Source organism: Panulirus ornatus, chromosome 4 (genome assembly GCF_036320965.1).
Source record: "Panulirus ornatus isolate Po-2019 chromosome 4, ASM3632096v1, whole genome shotgun sequence".
Taxonomy (NCBI): domain Eukaryota; kingdom Metazoa; phylum Arthropoda; class Malacostraca; order Decapoda; family Palinuridae; genus Panulirus; species Panulirus ornatus.
The window spans coordinates 48,476,715-48,497,831 of NC_092227.1; the positions used below are offsets into that span (position 1 = coordinate 48,476,715).

The 21,117-nt window shown below is 42.4% G+C and overlaps 1 protein-coding gene across 1 annotated transcript in view; it reads right to left on the reverse strand.

Annotated features, from left to right (window-relative positions):
- LOC139764789 (uncharacterized) overlaps positions 1-21,117 on the reverse strand; it is an 821,726-nt gene that overhangs the window by 378,600 nt on the left and 422,009 nt on the right. The window contains exon 4 of the mRNA XM_071691681.1: positions 3,335-3,563. Within this exon, the coding sequence (XP_071547782.1) occupies positions 3,335-3,563 (229 nt within the window). The remainder of the gene's footprint in view (positions 1-3,334; positions 3,564-21,117) is intronic.

A 21,117-nucleotide genomic window follows, 5' to 3' on the forward strand; every position in this document is an offset into this window, starting at 1 on the left:
AAGAAAACCAAAACCATGTAAAGGGATACTTGTGTTTTGTACATATACAGAACACCCTAAACTATTCATATAACAACTATCATAACTAAAATTTTACTACTATGTAGCACGTGAAACTAATCTAATTATGATGTTAATTATAAGAAGTACTGGCATAAAAGCTTTGATGATGATGCTAATGAAATACATGATGATTTGTGGTTCTTAAAAACGAGTTCGTAACTGACCAAATTTCGTGGGAGCTTGATTTTCACCTTCACTCTAGGTAACCATTATATGGAAGAAAGGGAATAACACAAGATGCAACATTCCATCTGTTCGTAGCGCATTGCCAGGAAGGGTCAGGAAATTTATATTTCTTTGCGTATGACAAACTGCGTATTCCATCACACTCGACACCAAGGAAGGAAGCGGGAGGCGTATATCCTCTTCAGATCAAAAGAAAGAAGAAAGTTTCGGTGACAATTTGAAACGTCACAATAGTTATATGCAATTTCCCCCCACGTTGTCAGAAGGCATTATCTAGTCTCATGTCTCACACTATCCTAAGCCTTCTTGAAAAGCTAAATTGACCACTACGGTTTGGCGCTGCTGAATGACCAAGAGGATTGAAGGATATATTTATCGCAATATGCTGTCTGCAAGTTCAGTTCTCCTGCAATTTGCAATCATGCACATCAAAGGGAAAGTAAACACGAGGACCAAAATGGTTCTAATACAACTGATACAAAAAATAACAGGCTCCAAACGGCTATTAATGGGCTGAACACCATGAAGCACTTGTCTACCAGGTTCTGAACACCATGGAACACCTGTCTACCAGGTTCTAAACACCATGGAACACCTGTCTACCAGGTTCTAAACACCATGGAACACCTGTCTACCAGGTTCTGAACACCAAGGAACACTTGTCTATCGGGTTCTGAACACCATGAAACACCTATCTACCAGGTTCTGAACACCAAGGAACACTTGCCTACCGGGTTCTGAACACCATGGAACACTTGTCAACCAGGTTCTGACCACCAAAGAACACTTGTCTACCTGGTTTTGAACACCATGAAGCACTTGTCTACCAGGTTCTGAACACCATGGAACACTTTTCCACCAGGTTCTGAACACCAAGGAACACTTGTCTACCGGGTTCTGAGCACCATGGAACACTTGTCTACCAGGTTCTGAACACCAAGGAACACTTGTCTACCAGGTTCTGAACACCAAGGAACACTTGTCTACCGGGTTCTGAACACCAAGGAACACCTGTCTACCAGGTTCTGAACACCAAGGAACACTTGTCTACCAGGTTCTGAACACCAAGGAACACCTGTCTACCAGGTTCTGAACACCATGGAACACTTGTCTACCAGGTTCTGAACACCATGGAACACCTGTCTACCAGGTTCTGAACACCATGGAACACTTGTCTACCAGGTTCTGAACACCATGGAACACTTGTCTACCAGGTTCTGAACACCATGGAACACTTGTCTACCAGGTTCTGAACACCATGGAACACTTGTCTACCAGGTTCTGAACACCAAGGGGCACTTGGAGACTTGTCTACCATAAGATATCTACAGCGCGTGATCTGAACCTCGGAGCTCTGAATAAAGCCGGACATTTAAGCACTAAACGCCAAAGAAAAACCTTCAAGCACTGCTACCTCAGCTACAGGGCTCCACCACCTCAAAGAAGGAAGGTGTTCACGCGACGAGCCATTGTGGTTCTAAGACGACAGATGAAGTGTTTCAAAGATGTAGCAAGCAGTCAGTTTCCTCTGGCCAGCCAAGTGTCTCGATAGATATCCAGATACAGAGAGGCTACGCAGATCATGGCCAGGGATACGCAACTAGACTCTGGTGAGTAACACAGACATCTGACACAGACACACACACACACACACACCTGACCATGAAAATGAGTGCATAGCATCACACACTATACTTTATCTCACTAGGACACTATACATTGGTATACGCCCAACTGTGCTGAGTGAGACGTTCTTATCGTAACCATGAACATATGGCAATATTCATCTTTACCATGCATAACATCATACACTAACACATGCTTAGCATTAGGGATCGTCATACATCAAGGCTATATAGAACATTAATTGCCTCTCTAACACACCGGTATACTGGTATGAAACTTCCTTTTCGTCAAAAAAAAGAAAAAAAAAAATGATGTATAAGCTTTCATCCCGATCACGCACATTTGTTTACAAAACATACATTACAAAGTGACTCGTATCATTAACACACACACACACGCACTGGTTTACACTGGTCTTACATCCATCCTTCTCCTTCCTTTCGTACAACCATTCTTCCAGGACATCACAATCCTATGCAACAGCACTAGACTCCCCCTCTCCCATCCAAACCACTCTATAACTAACCACCGACCCGCAAGCAGAATCTAAAAGGCAACCCTTGCCTCACACTTCAGTAACCTCTACTCACACATCACCCCCCCACCCTCAACACTGGTAAGACAGAGGCACTGAAATATCCCGACAAGCACTAAGCAACGACCTCCTAACTCAGTCTGGAACTCCAGCCCACCAGATGTAAAGCCATCAGAAACTCCGCTCCAGACAAACACGAGTCTCACTCCCGCTCTCATGTCTGTCCCAATAACCATGACCTGGCACTACAATATCTTAAAGAGATAGGTTTTTCATTCCTAAAATTCGTAAATACTTTCCCTTGTTTCTTCTTTCTCTCTCTCGTAATCCTCTCTATATTTCAATGAAGGTCCAGCCTTGATGTGGACTCTTGTCCCTGACGGAAGGCTTCACCTTAAAAAAAATAGGTTTCCCACTTGAGCTCTGGGATCACCCATCACTACAACACTACAAACACCGTTCCAACGTATCCCAAGACCCTTCATGCCCAGGATGCAGCTACCATAAAGGAGACACCGAGCACCTACTAAATTGCCTGTACATAGTCGCGCACACATCACAACACCTTAAAACCTGTCGTCCCAACCGGTGGACATGGCCAGCTTCCTGAGCAATGCAGGAGCTTCATAAAACTAGAGGGAACTCCTGGTGCTGGAAAGTTAAGTAAGGACACCACACACAGACGAAATCTTATCTCACACAGGAATATGAAGAATTAATAACCTTCATCATCCACGAGAAAATGAAACAATATTCTCCTTCATACACGGAAGAAAATGAAGCAATATTCGTTCTTATCGTACACGGGAATACAAGATAATACTCACCTTCATGCATACACGAGAATGTCAGACAATACTCTCCTTCGTCAACCATCGTAGTACTCACCTTCATCATGCATGAGGAACAGAAAACACGACTTACCTTTATCATACACGTTAGTAGGAACATGGACGGAGGAGACGTTGTCGTTGACGGGTATGCCATCGAAGTGGGAGTTCTTCACCAGAGTCAGGTTCCTGTAGCCCTTCACGAAGTTCCCAGGCAGGTCGGGACCCACCGGGTTGATCCTCTTGGCGTTGTAATACTCGACCTCCTCGTCCTGCTTGTAGCCCTTGTCCAGCGAGGCTTCCTCGGCCACGTTCATGATACGCTGAGGACGGGAGAGGGGCAGTGAGTAACGGATCAGAGCCACAGACGAGTGGTCAAGTACACTGTATGGGTGGGAGGGTGATTGATGGTGGGGGTCGAGACATACGTGTTGGAGTCGACATGACAGAGGGATGGATGACGTAGGTAGCGAGATATGGGCCACATGCTGCCCTTGCCACACGTAGCATCTGGAAGGATGCTGGAAACGAGGTGTCTACAAATGTCTCAGATCAAAGTGAGACGCTTCATTAGAAAGATATGTATATAGATAGATAGACGGATAGATAGACATAGAAAGACATAGCTAAGTAGACACTAAGATATATAGAAAGATCGATTGACAGAGAAAAATAGAGAAAGACAGAAATGAAAAGATAGATAGATAGATAGATAGAGATAGAGAGAGAGAGTGAGTTTATAGAAGATAGGAAGATATCAACAAAGCATTCAACACCTTCCCTTGTCACATTCTCTCTCTCACACACTCACAAAAGTTAGCCACCTACACAGCTGGCAGCTAAGCCAGAGTTACTCAGAGGCTCCACCTACAAGTCCTCAAGCTCCACACTCTCACCCAACATGATCTTCCAGTCACCTCCTGCAGACCACAGAGTGACAACCCTCGCTGATGCGAATGACCCGACAACCATAACATCCTGACACTACCCAAACTACAGCAGACACACACAACACTACAACACGCAGTTAGGACACTATATCACTCAAAACAACGATTGCGGCATGAATCCAACCAACACCCACGTATGAACCGTAATGTTCTACCGCTCCCACTCAACAAACATGCAGGCCACAGTTATAATGACATATGTGATACTTTGTGTGTGACAGTTTTGGACAAAATAGACTCACTTCCCATCCTCAGATCTTATAGGAACAAGAGATTCGTTTAGCATCTTCGACAAACAATTCATCCGTTCTAGCCTAAACTACACCTCATTCGCTCAGTCACCCACGATGTCAGGAACAAATGTAACAACACAACGAACCACACAGAGCAGAGCATTCACAACAATCACCAGCTGCCTGACACCCACAACCACCCAACACCTGTACAACCATAACCATTCAGTACCTGTATAACCACAACCATTCAACACCTGTACACCCACAATCGTTCAGCAACAGTGCAACAACATAAAAAATCCAAACAGAACCTCATATGCTCAGCATTCAGTTCTTGGCCAGCACCAAACTCCCCCACACTTAAACTACGTCATAAACCAACAACCAATTTCCAACGTACAAATAAAAACCTTATCCTTGATTCACACTTTTGCAACACAGGCTCACTGGTGTCCCCCTCCCTCTACAAACACGACAGGGAAAAAAACAAACACACACACCTTAATAACCTGACCAGCACTAAATAGCCACCCTTCCCAATCCAATCTTAAACTCCATTTCCTTGAACATATCCCCAGCTGAAATCATGCTTCCTAGTCATGTTCTACATTTTATGCATTCTCGTCTTCGTTCTGCTGACCACCAAAATAATAAAAAACCAATTCAACACGTCACAGGCCCCTTCATGCCTCAAACATCTATACTGAAGACACTGAATTTTTGTTCCTTAACTGCCAAGTATTCGCTCTATTAAGTTACAGTATACACACAGTATCACAATACACCTTGACCTGTAGTCCCGCCGGTGAACGTGGCCAGCTTTCTGAACGCTGCTGGAGTCCCATAGAAAGGGATCCAGATACAAGAAGAAAAGGAAAATTGATACATGTGTGGCATACGATTTTTAAAGCTTTATAGCTCATAGTGAGGTGCCATTGTATATAGGTAAGGTGTGTGTGGGGTGGGGAGGCAAAAGCGAACATTCAAGTGAAAAAGGAACAAATTTTGTATATATCTGCTAAGTGTATAAGAGAGTGATGATGGAGGAATGTATAAAGCATCAAACGGGGGATGGGGTAAAACATTACGTCAGTAGTGGTAGATGATGTGCGGATCAGGTGTTTACTTTGACGAACCTGCCTGAGAAATACGTAGTGAAGGAGAAGAATGCACGATGATTACGTGGTATTTGTGTATCCGGAGAAATCGTAAGCTGCAACTGATACGTATGGGTTGTGGATGGTGTTAAGTATACACATATAACCGGAGGAAAGCTCCCACAAGCAGCCAGGATTTTTTTCATCAAGAGAGTAAGGTTTGTGTGCGAGTAGGAAGAGAGGAGAGGACTTGGTTCCGGGTGAAGACGGGTCTGCGACAAAGGGGTGTAGTGTCACCATGACTGTTTATGAACGGGGGTGGTGAAGGAGGTAGATGCGAGGACCTTGCAGAGAGGGAAGGTTCTGTGGTCTGTAGGAAAAGCCAGGGGCCTTGAGAGATGAATCAGCTGCTTTGTGTTCATGAAATGGATCTGGTGGCAGACTCGATTAAAAAACTGCAGAGACTGGTGTGTGAGCACAGTCTGTGAAATGAGAAAGTTGAGAGTTAGTGTCATTAAAGTAAGGTTGTTATACTGAGCAAGGGAGAGCGACAGGTTGGCAGGAGTGCGAGTTGGATTCGAGAAAACCTGGAGAAAATGGTATGTTTTAAATACCGTGAGTAGACATGGCAGCGAACGTAACTACAGAAGCTAAAGTGGGTACGGGGGATACGACATTGTGGAGCGCGTGGAAAGAAAGGTCATCTTCTGTGAAGGCAAAGATGGGTATGTTTGATAGTAGAGGAGTCCCGACGGTGTAGTGTGGACCTATGGTGCGAGTCATATATAAAGAAGTACAGGAGATGGTGGGTGTGGTGCAAATGAGACACTCCGGGACAATGTTTAGTAGGTGACATAATCAAGTATCCAAGGTAAAAGCCGACCCCTTGTGTTCGTTTCAGCTAGCTCATAGTACATTATGACTGGCCTATGAATAATAACAATGCAGCTTTAAAGATTAGGAAATGTACCGTATTTAAGCCGTCCTGTCCCTCAGTATAATGAGGAGAGTTGCGGTACAATATTTCAGTGTGCCTTGTGTAAAGCCAGTGAGAGTAGATGACAAATGTTCTTGGATTGTGTAACAGTCAGCTGAGCACCAGCCCTTCAAGGGTCTGTAGCTGCAACTCTCACTACAACCATATTCGACATTGGTACAATAATGCTTCTACTCCATGATAATAGTAACGTAACTCATATGATGCAGTTCTAATGATGGATTACCAAGCACAAACCTGAGATGCTAAATGAGATTACAGACGATACCATTCTCCCCAGGGGCGCTACCCAAGCTCCAGGCCAGGGTAGCGTCATATTCATGCTTAGTATTATGTATCATTATATTTCTCAAGCTGCTTCGATACCATGAACCTGGTTAGCTCGTCTCGCATTTTTTTCGATCTTCTGTGCAAAATTTTCGAGATTTAGGTGACAATATTTGATGATAGAAATGTGACCCCCCTTCTGTCGCGAGTTCATTCTTCTGGTGAAACGATTTTCGGCGAGAAGTTTGGCTTCTTTTCATAACGATGACTTCGTTCATGGGTTTCCAAGCTCTGCTTCACGAACAGTATCGGTGCGATCCACTGGCAAATTTGATCCCAGTTATTTGTTCCTTGTGCAGCAAGTACTTAAGGTTCTTTGATTGTAACTAAAGATGACTTTTTCTCATCTTGGGTTCATCATGGTCTGTCATGATATGACCTTCCTTCCTGTACCTTTTGGATAACACATCATATGTGAAATAAGAAGAAAATATTTAATAGTACAGTATTTACAAGATCAACCTTGATTTATTTCTTAAATTTTCAGGTTCTTAACTTTGACAATGAAAAAATAAGATCTTTGAAGTGATTTTTCCTGCTTTTGTTTCAAGCTTTACTTCGCATTCATCATGACACAAGGGAGGGAAGGTAACATTAACAATTTGTAGAGTAATGGTCACACACAAGATCATCGGCACTGTAAGGGTTGTGTGTTCTGTATGACGGGACAAAGTCCTGTTAACCTGAAAGTCTTAGAAAACGCGTCTTGGTTCATTCTCAGCAATGGTTTGTGCATCATCATATACGTCTGGGTACGAGAGTGCAAAGCTTAAGTATAGATTGATTAGTAGAGACTCTTACATGCAGTGTTGCACATGTATAGAAATGAAACAAGACGGGAGAGAAGGCCACCATTTACTGCCTTTCTAATTAGATCTGATTGTATTTGCTAAACGCCACAAGACACCAGTAGACAACGATACGTGACTGTCAGAAATATGCTAATTTTGGGAATGTTATACGACGGTTAATTAGGTGACTGGTAGCCAATCAGCGGTGTAAATGGTGGACCTTGTGAAAGGATGCGTCATCACTAAAACGGTCGCCAATTATCACAAAGCTTCGTAATATTTCAACGTTTAAGGTAAAATTTTTCCCAATGTTTCCCTCTCCCCTCATACCTATCTCTCTTCAGAACCCCAGATTTCTTTTATTTTTCTTGCAGGGAATTTATCTCTATCATTCTCCCTATTTTCCGTGTCCTATGGAGACCCCGTTTTCGTTCACTAGTTCGCAGTGTCCATCACTAGCCGCGTGCCCCACCCATCTTGAGCCGCTTGGTTCCGTTTCCGTGCACACATCACAGGTCATCCTCCTATTACCTTTACCATCTACACTCACCGTGCACACATATCCGCCTCCTGTTACCTTTACCATCTACACTCACCGTGCACACATATCCGCCTCCTGTTACCTTTACCATCTACTCTCCAGATTTCGCCCACGTTCTTACCGTTTCTCTCTCACATTCGCCCAGGTTTCTCGCTCCTGATATCCTCCATTACCTCGCACACCATACTTCCACTCTCACTCAGCCCCTCGTCCACAATTTCTGCCCCCCTTGCACACCCTTCCACCGTCGATGATCTTACTTGCTCGTTATCGCTGCACATTTCCTCGCTGCTGTTCCCTCATATTTTTTCAGTGAAAACTGCAACTTTTCACGATATATATATATATATATATATATATATATATATATATATATATATATATATATATATATATATGCTAGTTTTATCAAAACACGATTCTTATTCTCTTATTTCTCATAAGATGGGAAATACGTTTTGGGAATGAATTCTATGACGAATTTACTCCAAGGAAAAGTAATGGCGAAGTTTTGAAAGATAATAAATACCCTTTTCGTGTCAAAATGAGAGACACACACAATATATATACATATATATATATATATATATATATATATATATATATATATATATATATATATATATATATATCCCTGGGGATAGGGAAGAAAGAATACTACCCACGTATTCCCTGCGTGTTGTAGAACGGGACTAAAAGGGGAGGGAGCAGGGGGCTAGAAATCCTCCCTTCGCGTTTTAATTTTCCAAAAGGGAACAGAGATGGGGACCAAGTGAGGATATTCATTCTAAGGCTCAGTCCTCTGTTCTTAACGCTACCTTCCTGACGCGGGAAATGGCGATTAAATTTTTTTTTTTTTTCCAAAAGAAGGAACAGAGAAGGGGGCCAGGTGAGGATATTCCCTCAAAGGCCCAGTCTTCTGTTCTTAACGCTACCTCGCTAATGCGGGAAATGGCGAATAGTATGAAAAAGAAATATATATATATATATATATATATATATATATATATATATATATATATATATATATATATTCCCTGGGGATAGGGGAGAAAGAATACTTCCCACGTATTCCCTGCGTGTCGTAGAAGGCGACTAAAAGGGAAGGGAGCGGGGGGCTGGAAATCCTCCCCTTTCGGTTTTTTTTTTTTCTAATTTTCCAAAAGAAGGAACAGAGAAGAGGGCCAGGTGAGGATATTCCCTCAAAGGCCCAGTCCTCTGTTCTTAACGCTACCTCGCTATCGCGGGAAATGGCGAATAGTATGAAAAAAAAAAAAAAAAAAAAAAAAAAAAAAAAATATATATATATATATATATATATATATATATATATATATATATATATATATATATATATATATATATACATATACATACACAAAGTTGTCTTTTCCATAAACTAAAGTGAGACACCATAAAAATCTCCCAGGTAAGACCAGATTGATTGGTTGTCTAGCCATGTCGACATGAGAACCTGCACCAGGGTTTGAGACCGCTCTCTGCTCTCCAGGTTCACGACACTTTTCCCAGGCTTCGTGTGGTGGCGAGTCTGGTTTACCCTGACCTCTCTTATCCTAGCTGGTCTTCAGCTTAACCGGTCAATGCTTCGGCACTGTCTCTCGTAAATTACTTATCCATCTTTTTATGGCAGGCACTGAATTTTTCGCTTGTATTACACTAAGTTAATGTTTAAGACTCTTAGGATGAGTTCTTAAATTCTTCTCGAAACCATAAGTACGTTTGTGCTCCTTGCAATTCCAAGAACCCTAGTTGCTCTCGCCCAATTTATCGCTTTTATTTCATCCCCACTTCATTCACCCTTGCGTGACGAACTATGTCGGCTGACAGACTGAGCAGAAGTGAGGGGCTAACACGATCCCTCCTTAGCAATACTCAGGCGAAGACTTGGTAATGACACACTCGGACGAGAGCAGGGAGCGAAGCTGGCTGGTGTGGAGCTGGACCCGAGAGCAGGTGGGCGAATCCCACCCATTTCTTCAGGAGAGGTCGTCTTGCTGCCTGACTGACACCTTGGTTCCAGGACGCTTGCCTGGAAGAGCACCGCTGTCGTCCTTCCATTAGGTCATCTCCTTTATTCATGTTCCTCTCTTCTGGCATTCTCGGCTCTTTCCTCCACTTCTTGTCTTCTTTACTGCATTTTTTCCCTATCTTCTCGCTCCGCAGTTATGTCTACATTATTTTTTGTTTGAATTTTTGATTCTACCCATTTCTAGATAGTGAGAAGTAACGCTTATGGCCCCTACTTTACCCGTGTTTTGAAATGTTAAGTTATATCTATATCTACGGGTCCAAGGTGTGAGGTTGTGCGAGACCTCTTTTGGTGTATGTCTTTCCTGTGTATTATCTAGTCTATCTGTCGGTGTTCTAAACTGGGGGGGGGGGGGGGAGAGAGAGAGAGAGAGAGAGAGAGAGAGAGAGAGAGAGAGAGAGAGAGAGAGAGAGAGAGAGAGAATCTACTGCATCCACCTACGTAACTCTAATGTGTTTCACTCTGACAGACAGGGCAGAGACTTGAGTTTATAGTGACAGGTTAGAGGCCTTCAATTTTTCCATCATGGAAGGGAGAAGAGCGTGGGGTAACTTGATGAAAACGTTTCATTTTCTTCCTAACTAATTTGATAATTTCAGCAGTGAACAATCTTCAAAATATATCAAAAAGACAGAACAACCAAAGGCCATAATGTAAAACTAGGAAAGATCATTGTTAGACAAGGCGTTAGGCAGAAACCGTTTTCAATTTCTCCTTTATTTTGTCTTCTAGTTTACTTGTAAGTCTATTATCATTACAGACTACACAGTATCTGATCTACTTTGCAGTTACTGTTTCAGCTGGAATTCCTTTGCTTAGCTGTGTTCGTTACCTTTGTCTCTGGAGATTGGCCTAACTGGCTCTTGATTGGTTCCTGGCAAACTTCCCGGCAACCAAGAGTGTTGTTCTCTTGTGCTGGTTTACGTCTGGTTACCGAACGTCTTCGTTTTGTTGCGGGCTACATCGTTTTCTTTCTTGTACCCGTTGTTTGGTGATACGAATTCTGGGGTTTAAAAAATCGCTTCCCCCCCTCTCGAGAAGCTCCTACTTCAAATTTTCTCGCGCGCGTGTATATATATATATATATATATATATATATATATATATATATATATATATATATATATATTATCCCTGGGGATAGGGGAGAAAGAATACTTCCCACGTGTTCCCTGCGTGTCGTAGAAGGCGACTAAAAGAGGAGGGAGCGGGTGGCTGGAAATCCTCCCCTCTCGTTTTTTTTTTTTTTTTTTTTTTTTTAATTTTTCCAAAGGAAGGAACAGAGAAGGGGCCTGGTGAGGATATTCCCTCAAAGGCCCAGTCCTCTGTTCTTAACACTACCTCGCTAATGCGGGAAATGGCGAATAGTATGAAAGAAAAGAAAGATATATATATATATATATATATATATATATATATATATATATATATATATATATATATATATATATATATATATTCTCTTTTACTCTTGCCCGCCCTTTCCAACGTTCCCAAAGTAGCGCCAGGAACAGACGAAGAAAATGCCTCATCCACTCACATCCATTCTCTAGCTTTCAGGTGTAATGCACCGAAACCACAACCCCTTCCGTGGTATCTCCCGGCTGCTTCAGTTCCCCTGCACACCACATCGCTCCAATTCACTTTATCACGTGCACGCCTTTCACCCTCCTGCATGCTCAGACATCATAGCACTCAATCACTTTCACTCCATCCAGCTATCTCCAGTTTGGACCCCCCCCTCTCCTCTTCATACACGACCTTCCATTTCCTCAAGCAAGCCTCATATAAAGATGGCTTCACAATCACATCAATGTCTCTGACATTATGGTAGCAACATCAAGCACTGCACTGCACAACTGGAACAATGGCACACCAAGAACATTATGTACGGATCTCTACGGAAGTCTTCCATCACTCTTTTAAACCCCGACAGACACGAATCCAGCTCACACCCTCCAGTCACCATGAATGGACAGTCATCCTCAATGAACAAATCACCAAACATTCTAGTCGTCACATACGACACACAAATAACACACACTCCCCGCACCATTAACATCATAGGGGAAACAAAATAAACTGAAAGCCCTTAGAACACTAACTGGCACTAGGCCTGGACAAGGAAAAGAATTGTTCAACATTCTCCACAAACAACTCATATGCCCCATCTGCCTGATCTTCCTTCCACTCCGTCAAAAGCAAAAACAACAAAGCTGCACACACACAAAATAATGCTCTCAGAAAAATCAATGGATGTCTAGCCACCACAAGCACTCAACACCTTCATAAGGAAACAAAGATCTTACCAGTACAGCCCCACCTTAACATACCCGGTACTCACTTCTATGCAAGAGCATGGAACTGTGTGCCAGGCTTAACCACTAACCACTCCATAGTTGGGGGCCTAATCATGCCCAAACTACTTCATAACTAACCACTAACATCCAAGTACAGATCAAAAGCTTCCCCATGCCTCACATTGCGGTAACCTCTCCTCACAGATCCACCCCATCCCGAACAAATACAACACTTGACAAAGCAAGAACCGAGTGAAATAACCTGACAAGTACTTAACAACCCACCTACCAGCTCCAACCCACCGGACACGTACCCAACAGAGACCACACTCCTCTGGACGTCTTCTTTCACTATAAACGTCGTTTAAACACATCCCAGGACCCCTTCATGCCCACGATGCAACTACCATAAAAACGACAACACAAGTACTTAGTTCCCAATTGCCTTGTACAAAGACACACACACACACATCATCATCGCTCATGGGTGTGTGTGTGTGTGTGTGTGTGTATATATATATATATATACATATATATATATATATATATATATATATATATATATATATATATATATATATATATATATATGTACACACACCATTGCTTTGCAAGTTCTTCATAATGCATGTGCAGTGTTCGTTGCTTCGGTTGTCATCAACATCCACCACAGAGGAATGACTGGGGTACATCTAGCAGGTGCTACAGTCACCTAATTACTTCCACGTCGGGGATGAACCAAGTCTCGGAGGTACAGCACTAATCTGTTAGAACAGATCTTGAACATAATCGAGTATCACTGTTCTTACTCACGTGTTCACTGTGGAGTTCGTAGGTTGTGACACTCACACTAAGATGAATGAGGAGGTTGTAAACGTATCACCATCAGTGTGGAGCGAAGTCGTTAAACCTTGTCAACTGTTTATTTTCGATAATGTCGTTGTTTCTACGTAGTGCCGATGATTCCTGTGACTGTATTCGTTATTCCCATATTCTTCGATGTTCCGATGTTCTCTCTTGCGCTATTTTGTGTCCAGTCAAATGTTAAAGATATCTTTGTTCTCTGGATGGCGGCGGAGTTTGCAGTTTGGAATTCTCCCAGCAGACTCTTCCTCCCTCGAGCTGTTGACAATGACACAGCAGTTATATGTAATCTGCAACTTCTGTTGGGGATTTATCCGTCTTTTTGAATCAAGAGTTGCTACTAACTGTTTGAGTTGGTCAGGAGAAATTCCGTGGCGAGCGAGGCATTGAACGTACGTACGTGCGCGTGTGCGTGTGTGTATGTGCATGTGTGTGTGTGTGTGTGTGCGTGTGTGTGTGCGTGTGTGTGTGCGTGTGTGTGTGTGCGTGTGTGTGTGTGTGTGACTTTCCGTCATCGGACGAGTTTGAGGAAGGAGTTTCATCGAGTTAGTGATTATCTTCCGAGTTTTTCTGTCTCCCGCTGAATGTATCAGTTGCCTCTCTTCTCCTGCTGTTGGAAAGGGTTGGCAGAGACGAGGAGCTGCAAATGTTTCGTCCTGGTGCAAGTCCAGGAGATGTCTTTTTTCCACACCACCAAATGCACTACGCTCAGTAGCAGGGACAAAGTAACTTCTTTGAAGAGAGAAGCTTTTTTGACCGAGATGCATGACATTCTAAACGCGATAAACAATGGCCATATCACTGACAAGTGGTCAGAAGACGAACTGGTAATCATTAAGCGAACCATCAGAGCTGGGGATTAATGGTAAACATATCGAGTACGTTTCATCTCATAAATATATGAGAATCTCAGTCCCACGCGCTCAAACTGCTGTATAAACACAATCAACAATGCACAGATGTAAAGAAAATGAATACAAGAGAATGCAAACAGCAACAGATGATTGTGCTGTTTAGGAAAGCAACGACATCAGAAATAAAGAGAAAAAAAAAAAAGAAGAAAAAAAAGGAGGAAAGTAAACAGATGACATAAGGAAAATTGACTGAGGAAAACTTCGTCAGTCGTGATTTGGGGCAAAGTGTTTGTCGTCTTTTTTCTAAAGTATTTATGGTAATGTTTTTGTCTGTTCTTACTTGTAAATCATCCCATATTGCAAGACATCTATGAAAGAATAAAAATAATCTGCCCCATTAGAAGCTAAATGTTTGCCCGCGATTTCGTAACCATTACTACGAGTGAAAGCAGACTTAACTACCCTTAAACAGCTGCACAGATCAAGACTGTGAAAGCCATGACAATAGTGAATACCTGTACTGAATCACTTATCAACCTTCTCTCTTCTGACCTATATACAGTTTAGGTCGTCTTGACGTAGATAGACTCAAAGCTCTAAGAGCTGTGGCAGGGAACAACCCTAACCATGGCGCTAACTTTTGAATCATACGTCTTGATAGATTACCAAGACATGACAATGCAGCGCATTGGTTGACCAGACGACGAAATACGACGGTAAAGTCTTAAGAATCATCCCAGGTTGACCCAAGGACCACTAGCACCCATGACACGCAGCGAAGAAGAAAGACGTAGAAGAAAGCAATCATGATGAGATCGAAGCTTCTGCATGGTGCTGATCCAGGGTAATGCTGGCCCCCTCAGTGGGGCTCGAACGCATGGTGCTGATCCGGGTAATGCTGGCTCCTCAGTGGGGCTCGAACGCATACGTCGCGCAACAGGTGAAGCTCAAAATGGATCGGAGTTACAACGGCCTCTCACGTGAAAATGTTTGGACGAGACCACCTGTACAAAATCTGCCACCCTGGCAGATAACTCCGTCACCCGCCCACTCGTCCCGAGTATATAATTATACATAACAACCCACCTTCAACACGCTGCCAAAACCTGTAATTTTTGAGCACATGCAGAGTTATCTAGCTAAAATCAGCATGACATAATTTTTTTTACCGACACCATCTCTCAACCCTGCCACGGTGAGGGCTGGAAGTGTTGTCATTGTAATTCAGACCAATGGTGCCACAGTGGAGAGGATTGGCAGAATACACAGCTGAGCATTCACCACAGAAACTGAATATTTCACCTTACTCTTCGCTCTCAAACCTTTATAAACTGCTACATGCCCTAAGTACCTGGAGGTGATGCCGAAGCCAAATACACAGATACGCACGCATTACTCATACAAGTTTCAAGCCATATTGTTGTGGATCGCCTTTCACACCGGTATCCGAAAACATGATCAAGTTCGTGGCTTCGGCTAACCTCGTATTCAAAAGACTGTTGAACATTATACAGGAAAGTCAAACAGAAGCTTAAAAGAATATTATCAGGAACGAACCAGCGAATAATGTTGCAGGAGGTAGGAAGTTAGACACGAGCAAACCCACTGTTCGTGATGATGTCTGTCAAGCAAAACATCGTCTGGTGAGAGTAACATCAGATCATGACGTGACGTCACTGCTGCGTAGGGCTCCAGGTACCACTGGAGAGTGAAGCTGTATTATACGGTAATGTTGATCATGGGAGACGTTGCGTGGCCAGAGGTATGGACGCGAACACTTGAACGTTACGTCTTAGACTGTGAAAAAAAAATTCCATCTTTTATAGAGAGGTGGATACGAACCCCACAAGACGAGGCACAACACCTTATTGTTAATAATTTTAATAAGTCACAGGAAATTATGATACTGTATCCATTTTTCCTCATCAAGTAAAGGAGACCCCAGTTATATAAAGAAACTAAGCTAATCCAGTTCATCAACGCCATAATATCTGATGCTATAATTATCTGGCCACTGACAAAGACCCTTTGTGACCTCTATAATCCTACTGCGCAACCGCTCACAAGAATAGCACCGCCGGCCTGCACAATAAAATATCTGGTGTGTGGAGCAAGTCTGAAAACTGAACTGGAAGGAAGAGGAGGAGGAGGAGGAAGAGGAGAAAAAGGATGAGGAGGAAAAGGAAGGAGGAAGAGGAGAAAAAGGATGAGGAGGAAAAGGAAGATGTAGGAAGAAAAGGAGAAGAGGAGGAGGAGGAGGAGGATGCTTGTACAAAGAGGAATTAGGGATATTCACAGAGGAGATAGATAAAGAAAGGTCTACTACTATATAGTGGTGGTGGCCGGAGGAACCGTGATCATCACCCCCCCAGTTGGTTACCATCTTCTTCCTCCCAATAATCCCGGCCTTGATCATCACTCACCATTTGGCTACCATCTTTTTCCTCCCAGTAATCCCGGGGAAAGATTAACGAGTGCCATAATTCATCAGATTTACAACGAACTCTACGCTTGTAATTAGTAAAGTGTTCCTTACGCAGATTTCGAAAAGAAGAGTCAGATTATCATTATACTAAAATGGAAAATAATGGCATTAGTATGTAGTAGAATAATAGCAGATGCAGTAGAAGTAATAGCAGTAGTAAAAGGAGAAATAGTCAAGTGTTCTAGTAGTAGTAGTAGTAGAAAGAGCAGTAGTAGTTGTAGTAGACAGAGCAGCAGTAGTAGTAGTAGTAGACAGAGCAGCAGTAGTAGTAGTAGTAGACAGAGCAGCAGTAGTACTAGTAGTAGACAGAGCAGTAGCAGAAGTAGACAGAGCAATAGTAGTAGTAGAAAGAGCAGTAGTAGTAGTAGTAGTAGACAGAGCAGTAGTAGTAGTAGTAGACAGAGCTGTGGTAGTAGTAGTAGACAGAGCTGTGGTAGTAGTAGTAGACAGAGCTGTGGTAGTCGTAGAACAGTAACAGTAGTAGTAGCAGCAGCAGCATACCGGGATCACTTGGGATGGCAACAGTCGTAAGAAAAACAGTCTGTTCCCTCCCAACTCACCCTTAAAAAAAAATCCTGTACATGGCATGTAAGACATTACCCGGGTATGTCTGGAGGGGAATAGCGCTGCTGTACATCTTAGTAACGCAAGGTGGCAAAGGAGGCGTATTTATAGGGCAAGACACGCCATCATGATAGGTTGTTCTAACTCTCTCTCTCTCTCTCTCTATTTATATCTACCTAGCTATCTATCGATCTTCCGGTAACACGGTCTGTGTTCAGCTCCGCCAAGGTTGATATAATCTGTGTTCGTCCAGAGCTGTGAACACAGCGAATTGGCCACAGCTTCTCCCTTCTTCTGCCCTGTCCGTGAGACGCAATCTACTCTCCTCTCGGAGGACGGATCAGGAAGCTCGTCTCTTCTGTAGTCTAAGGCGAGACATAAGGCTAAAGCTAAGGTCTCTAACCACGACCGTTAGTGAGGTAGGTGAGACGTAACGAACTTCGCAGTAGTTTGGGGAGAGACTGTGGCTTATGCCGTCAACACTTGAGAAATGGACGTGAACATGCTTGATTAGATAAATAACATTGACTCTAGACCTTTAAGGTTCGGTAAAATATTAGACAGAACGGCTCACCTTAGTTAGAAATGGAACAAACTCTACCCAAATCAGAAACAGTTGTCGAAGCCTCTAAATAACCTTGAGGCATTAAGAGACTAAATAACAGAAGAGTGTGATGCAGTTATCATTGCAGGAGACTCCTTGATAAGGCGATGGGATGCAGAATTCCGTGAGCCACCGTGAGATCAAGAGATAAGATACCGTTTCCATGTGGCTGTAGTGGAAAACATCCTCGATAATCAAGGGGGATTCACAGGGAACGCAGCCAAAGATCCCTTGTTTGTTGGTCCGCGCAGGAACAAACAGTCTTGTTAATTGTAGGTCTTGAGAAAACAATGCGCAGGTGCGCACAAGGAACTGACCCAAAAATTTAGGGATTACGAAACGAATAATAATAATATCCGAGATTCTACCTAGATATGACATCAGTACATTTACTGTGAGCTGCATCATAGGCATCATCAATATGGTGGGAAAAAAATATGCTAAGAGAGGAAAAAACCACTACTGATCCGTAAGAAAAATGCTACAAAAAATGAGTGTTATCAACAGACTTTAGTAAGGAAAAATCAAATCAGATTTGCTCTGGTAAAGGTGAAAATGGTAGACAAGTCACTAGATGGCGTTTTAGATAAAGGCCACGTCAGTAACGTGGGACCAACCTTATTACAGTGATAGACCGTCACACATACATCTTGTTGAAGCAACATGTAGGAAGTTCAAGGACACGAAGGTGACTATAAAGAGAACAGGGTTAGTACATTCTATGCAAGGGCGGATAGCAAAGACTAAGAATAAAACAAGAAGAGTAAAATCACGAAAAGAAAATAGAATAAATAAATACAGCAAACCATTTTGCAGAGATACGTGAAGGAAAAATAATGTAAAGAGAACGCCAGAACCCTGATAACGGAGGAAATGGTTGTTTTTATTTACCAGGACAAAGCCACGGTATCAGGACTGAACAAAGCCTTTAATTCAGTGCAGACAGCAGACTTCAGAAAGACGACTGAACCGATTAACTTTGTCTTAGGCGCAGATGAAGGTTAAAGTCGGTATCAAACCGATATTAAGTCGCACCATATCCTTCATTACATGAACATATTACAGCTGAATAAGTCAACTGGCTCAGATAACCCTTAAGTCATACGATGCCTCTCCAATGCTTCCAACTCTTCGTTAAGTCACAATGAAAGGTTGATAAGTCCGAAGGTAGAAAAGTGGCATATATATATGAATGAATGTATGATAACGATATACCTCTGAACGCCAAGGATTCGAAGCCTGGACCTACCGCGTGACGCTCCGGTACAAATATATAAGAATTCAAAGGAGCTCAAAAGTACACACACACACACCATTGGATCCTTTCGAGGCTGTTTGTGATAGTGACAGATACAAACTCACAGGTAAGTGTGGTAAAAGTTGCAAGGTATACAGATGATTCAGGGAGAATAACCTGCATGTCGTCACTATAGTTAAGAATGCACAAATAATGTTAAGTCTTGGACTTGAAGCCTGATAGTTCGACGCCTCATTTGAGGTAAAACGTTCGGCCACGAGTCTATGTATTCATTACTACGAGTAAAATCAGACGAATCAAACTTTAAGTAACTTGGTAGATCAAGATTATCAAAGCTCTTGATAATTTTGAATACGTGTATTAGATCACCTTTTAGCCTCCTCTTATCTAAGCTAAATGGCTTTAATTCGTTTGATCTGCTCTCGTAAGATTTGTTTCTTGGCCCGGAAATCCTCTTGCTAGCTCGACCCTGCATTCTGTCTATGTGTAGGTACGGTAACCAAAACTGAACACAATATTCATGATGAGATGAACATATGAACTCTGTGAAGAGTAAGGATGATTGGACAAATTCGAAGGCCCTACTCACGCGCCCAAGATTTTTTCCCTTTTTTTGCTCCTTTCACTGCTTCTGCTTACTTGGTTTCAGGTCACCAGAAATAATTATGCCTCAGTCTTTTTTCTTATTCACCTTTGGAGTTCAACAGAATTCATAATGCAGCTTAATTTTTCATTTTTCTGCTTCAGGTATGTCAAACTACATTTATCGATATCAAAAATAAATTGTCATCTATGAGCCCATTTCATCAATTTGTCTGTCAGTTTGAAGCTGCAGACATTTAAGCTCATTTGTAGAAATATCTTATAGCTTTGCAATGCAGTCCACTATCAATATCATTAAGATATACGAAAAAGTGAAGCAGTCCCAAGACTGATCCTTGTGGAACTCCACCAGTTACGTCTAACCATTTTCAGGCTTGTCATGTGACATTTTTGCTAGTAACCTTTCATGCGGAACCTTAACAAATGCTTTCTGAAAACCTAGATACATGACATCACCTGCATCACTTTCCTCATATACGTTGATTACATCATAAGAACAATCAAGTACATAATTCAGCCATGAGCAATTTTCGTCAAAAACCATGCTGAAAACCCTCTAAGTGGTGGTCCTATAAATGGTTTACAAGTCAATAATCTTACGGTACAACTAACTTCTCCAGTGGTTGTAACCTCATGAGACAACATATTCCTCCCAGCCCGTAGTCCTACGACACAGTAAACTTCCCCACTGGTTGTAAGCTTACGAGACAACATATGCCCCCCTAGCACCATAGGCCTACGAGACATTAAACTTCCTCAGTGGTTGTAAGCTTACGCCATGACGTATCCCTCCCAGCACATAGTCTTACGGTACAGTAACCTTCTCTAGTGGCTGTAAGCTTACGACACAACGTATCCCCCCGCCCATGTTAATATCTTGAAATACAAAGACTTTCTTCAGTGGTTACAAGTTTATCATAGCACATCCCTGTAGTGCAGTAAGCTCATAACACAGTGTACAAAATAATTCTTTCTTACTCACTTCTAACAGTAATCATTATATCATATGGTAATTTAAACCCTTATAGTGATTCGTTTGGTTTAGATTACAACGCAGTGACAATGGAATCACCTTTTCACTTTGACGAGTCTGACGATCACATCAGTGAAATGTTTGTTAACCTCTGCACTTAGGAGACGTTCAATGCGATGATGATCTTGGGAATACTTGTAAAGGCCACATACCAGACGACCTGACGGTCTATGATGAGGTTATCCAACTGAAAGTGCATGGGAGTACATGAGAAGGCCAGATCTATGATGGTCTATGATGAACTTTACTGCTGGACAACACCACATGGGAGTACATGCGCAGATATCAGAAGACCTGATGGTCTATGTCGAAGTTCTTCTGCC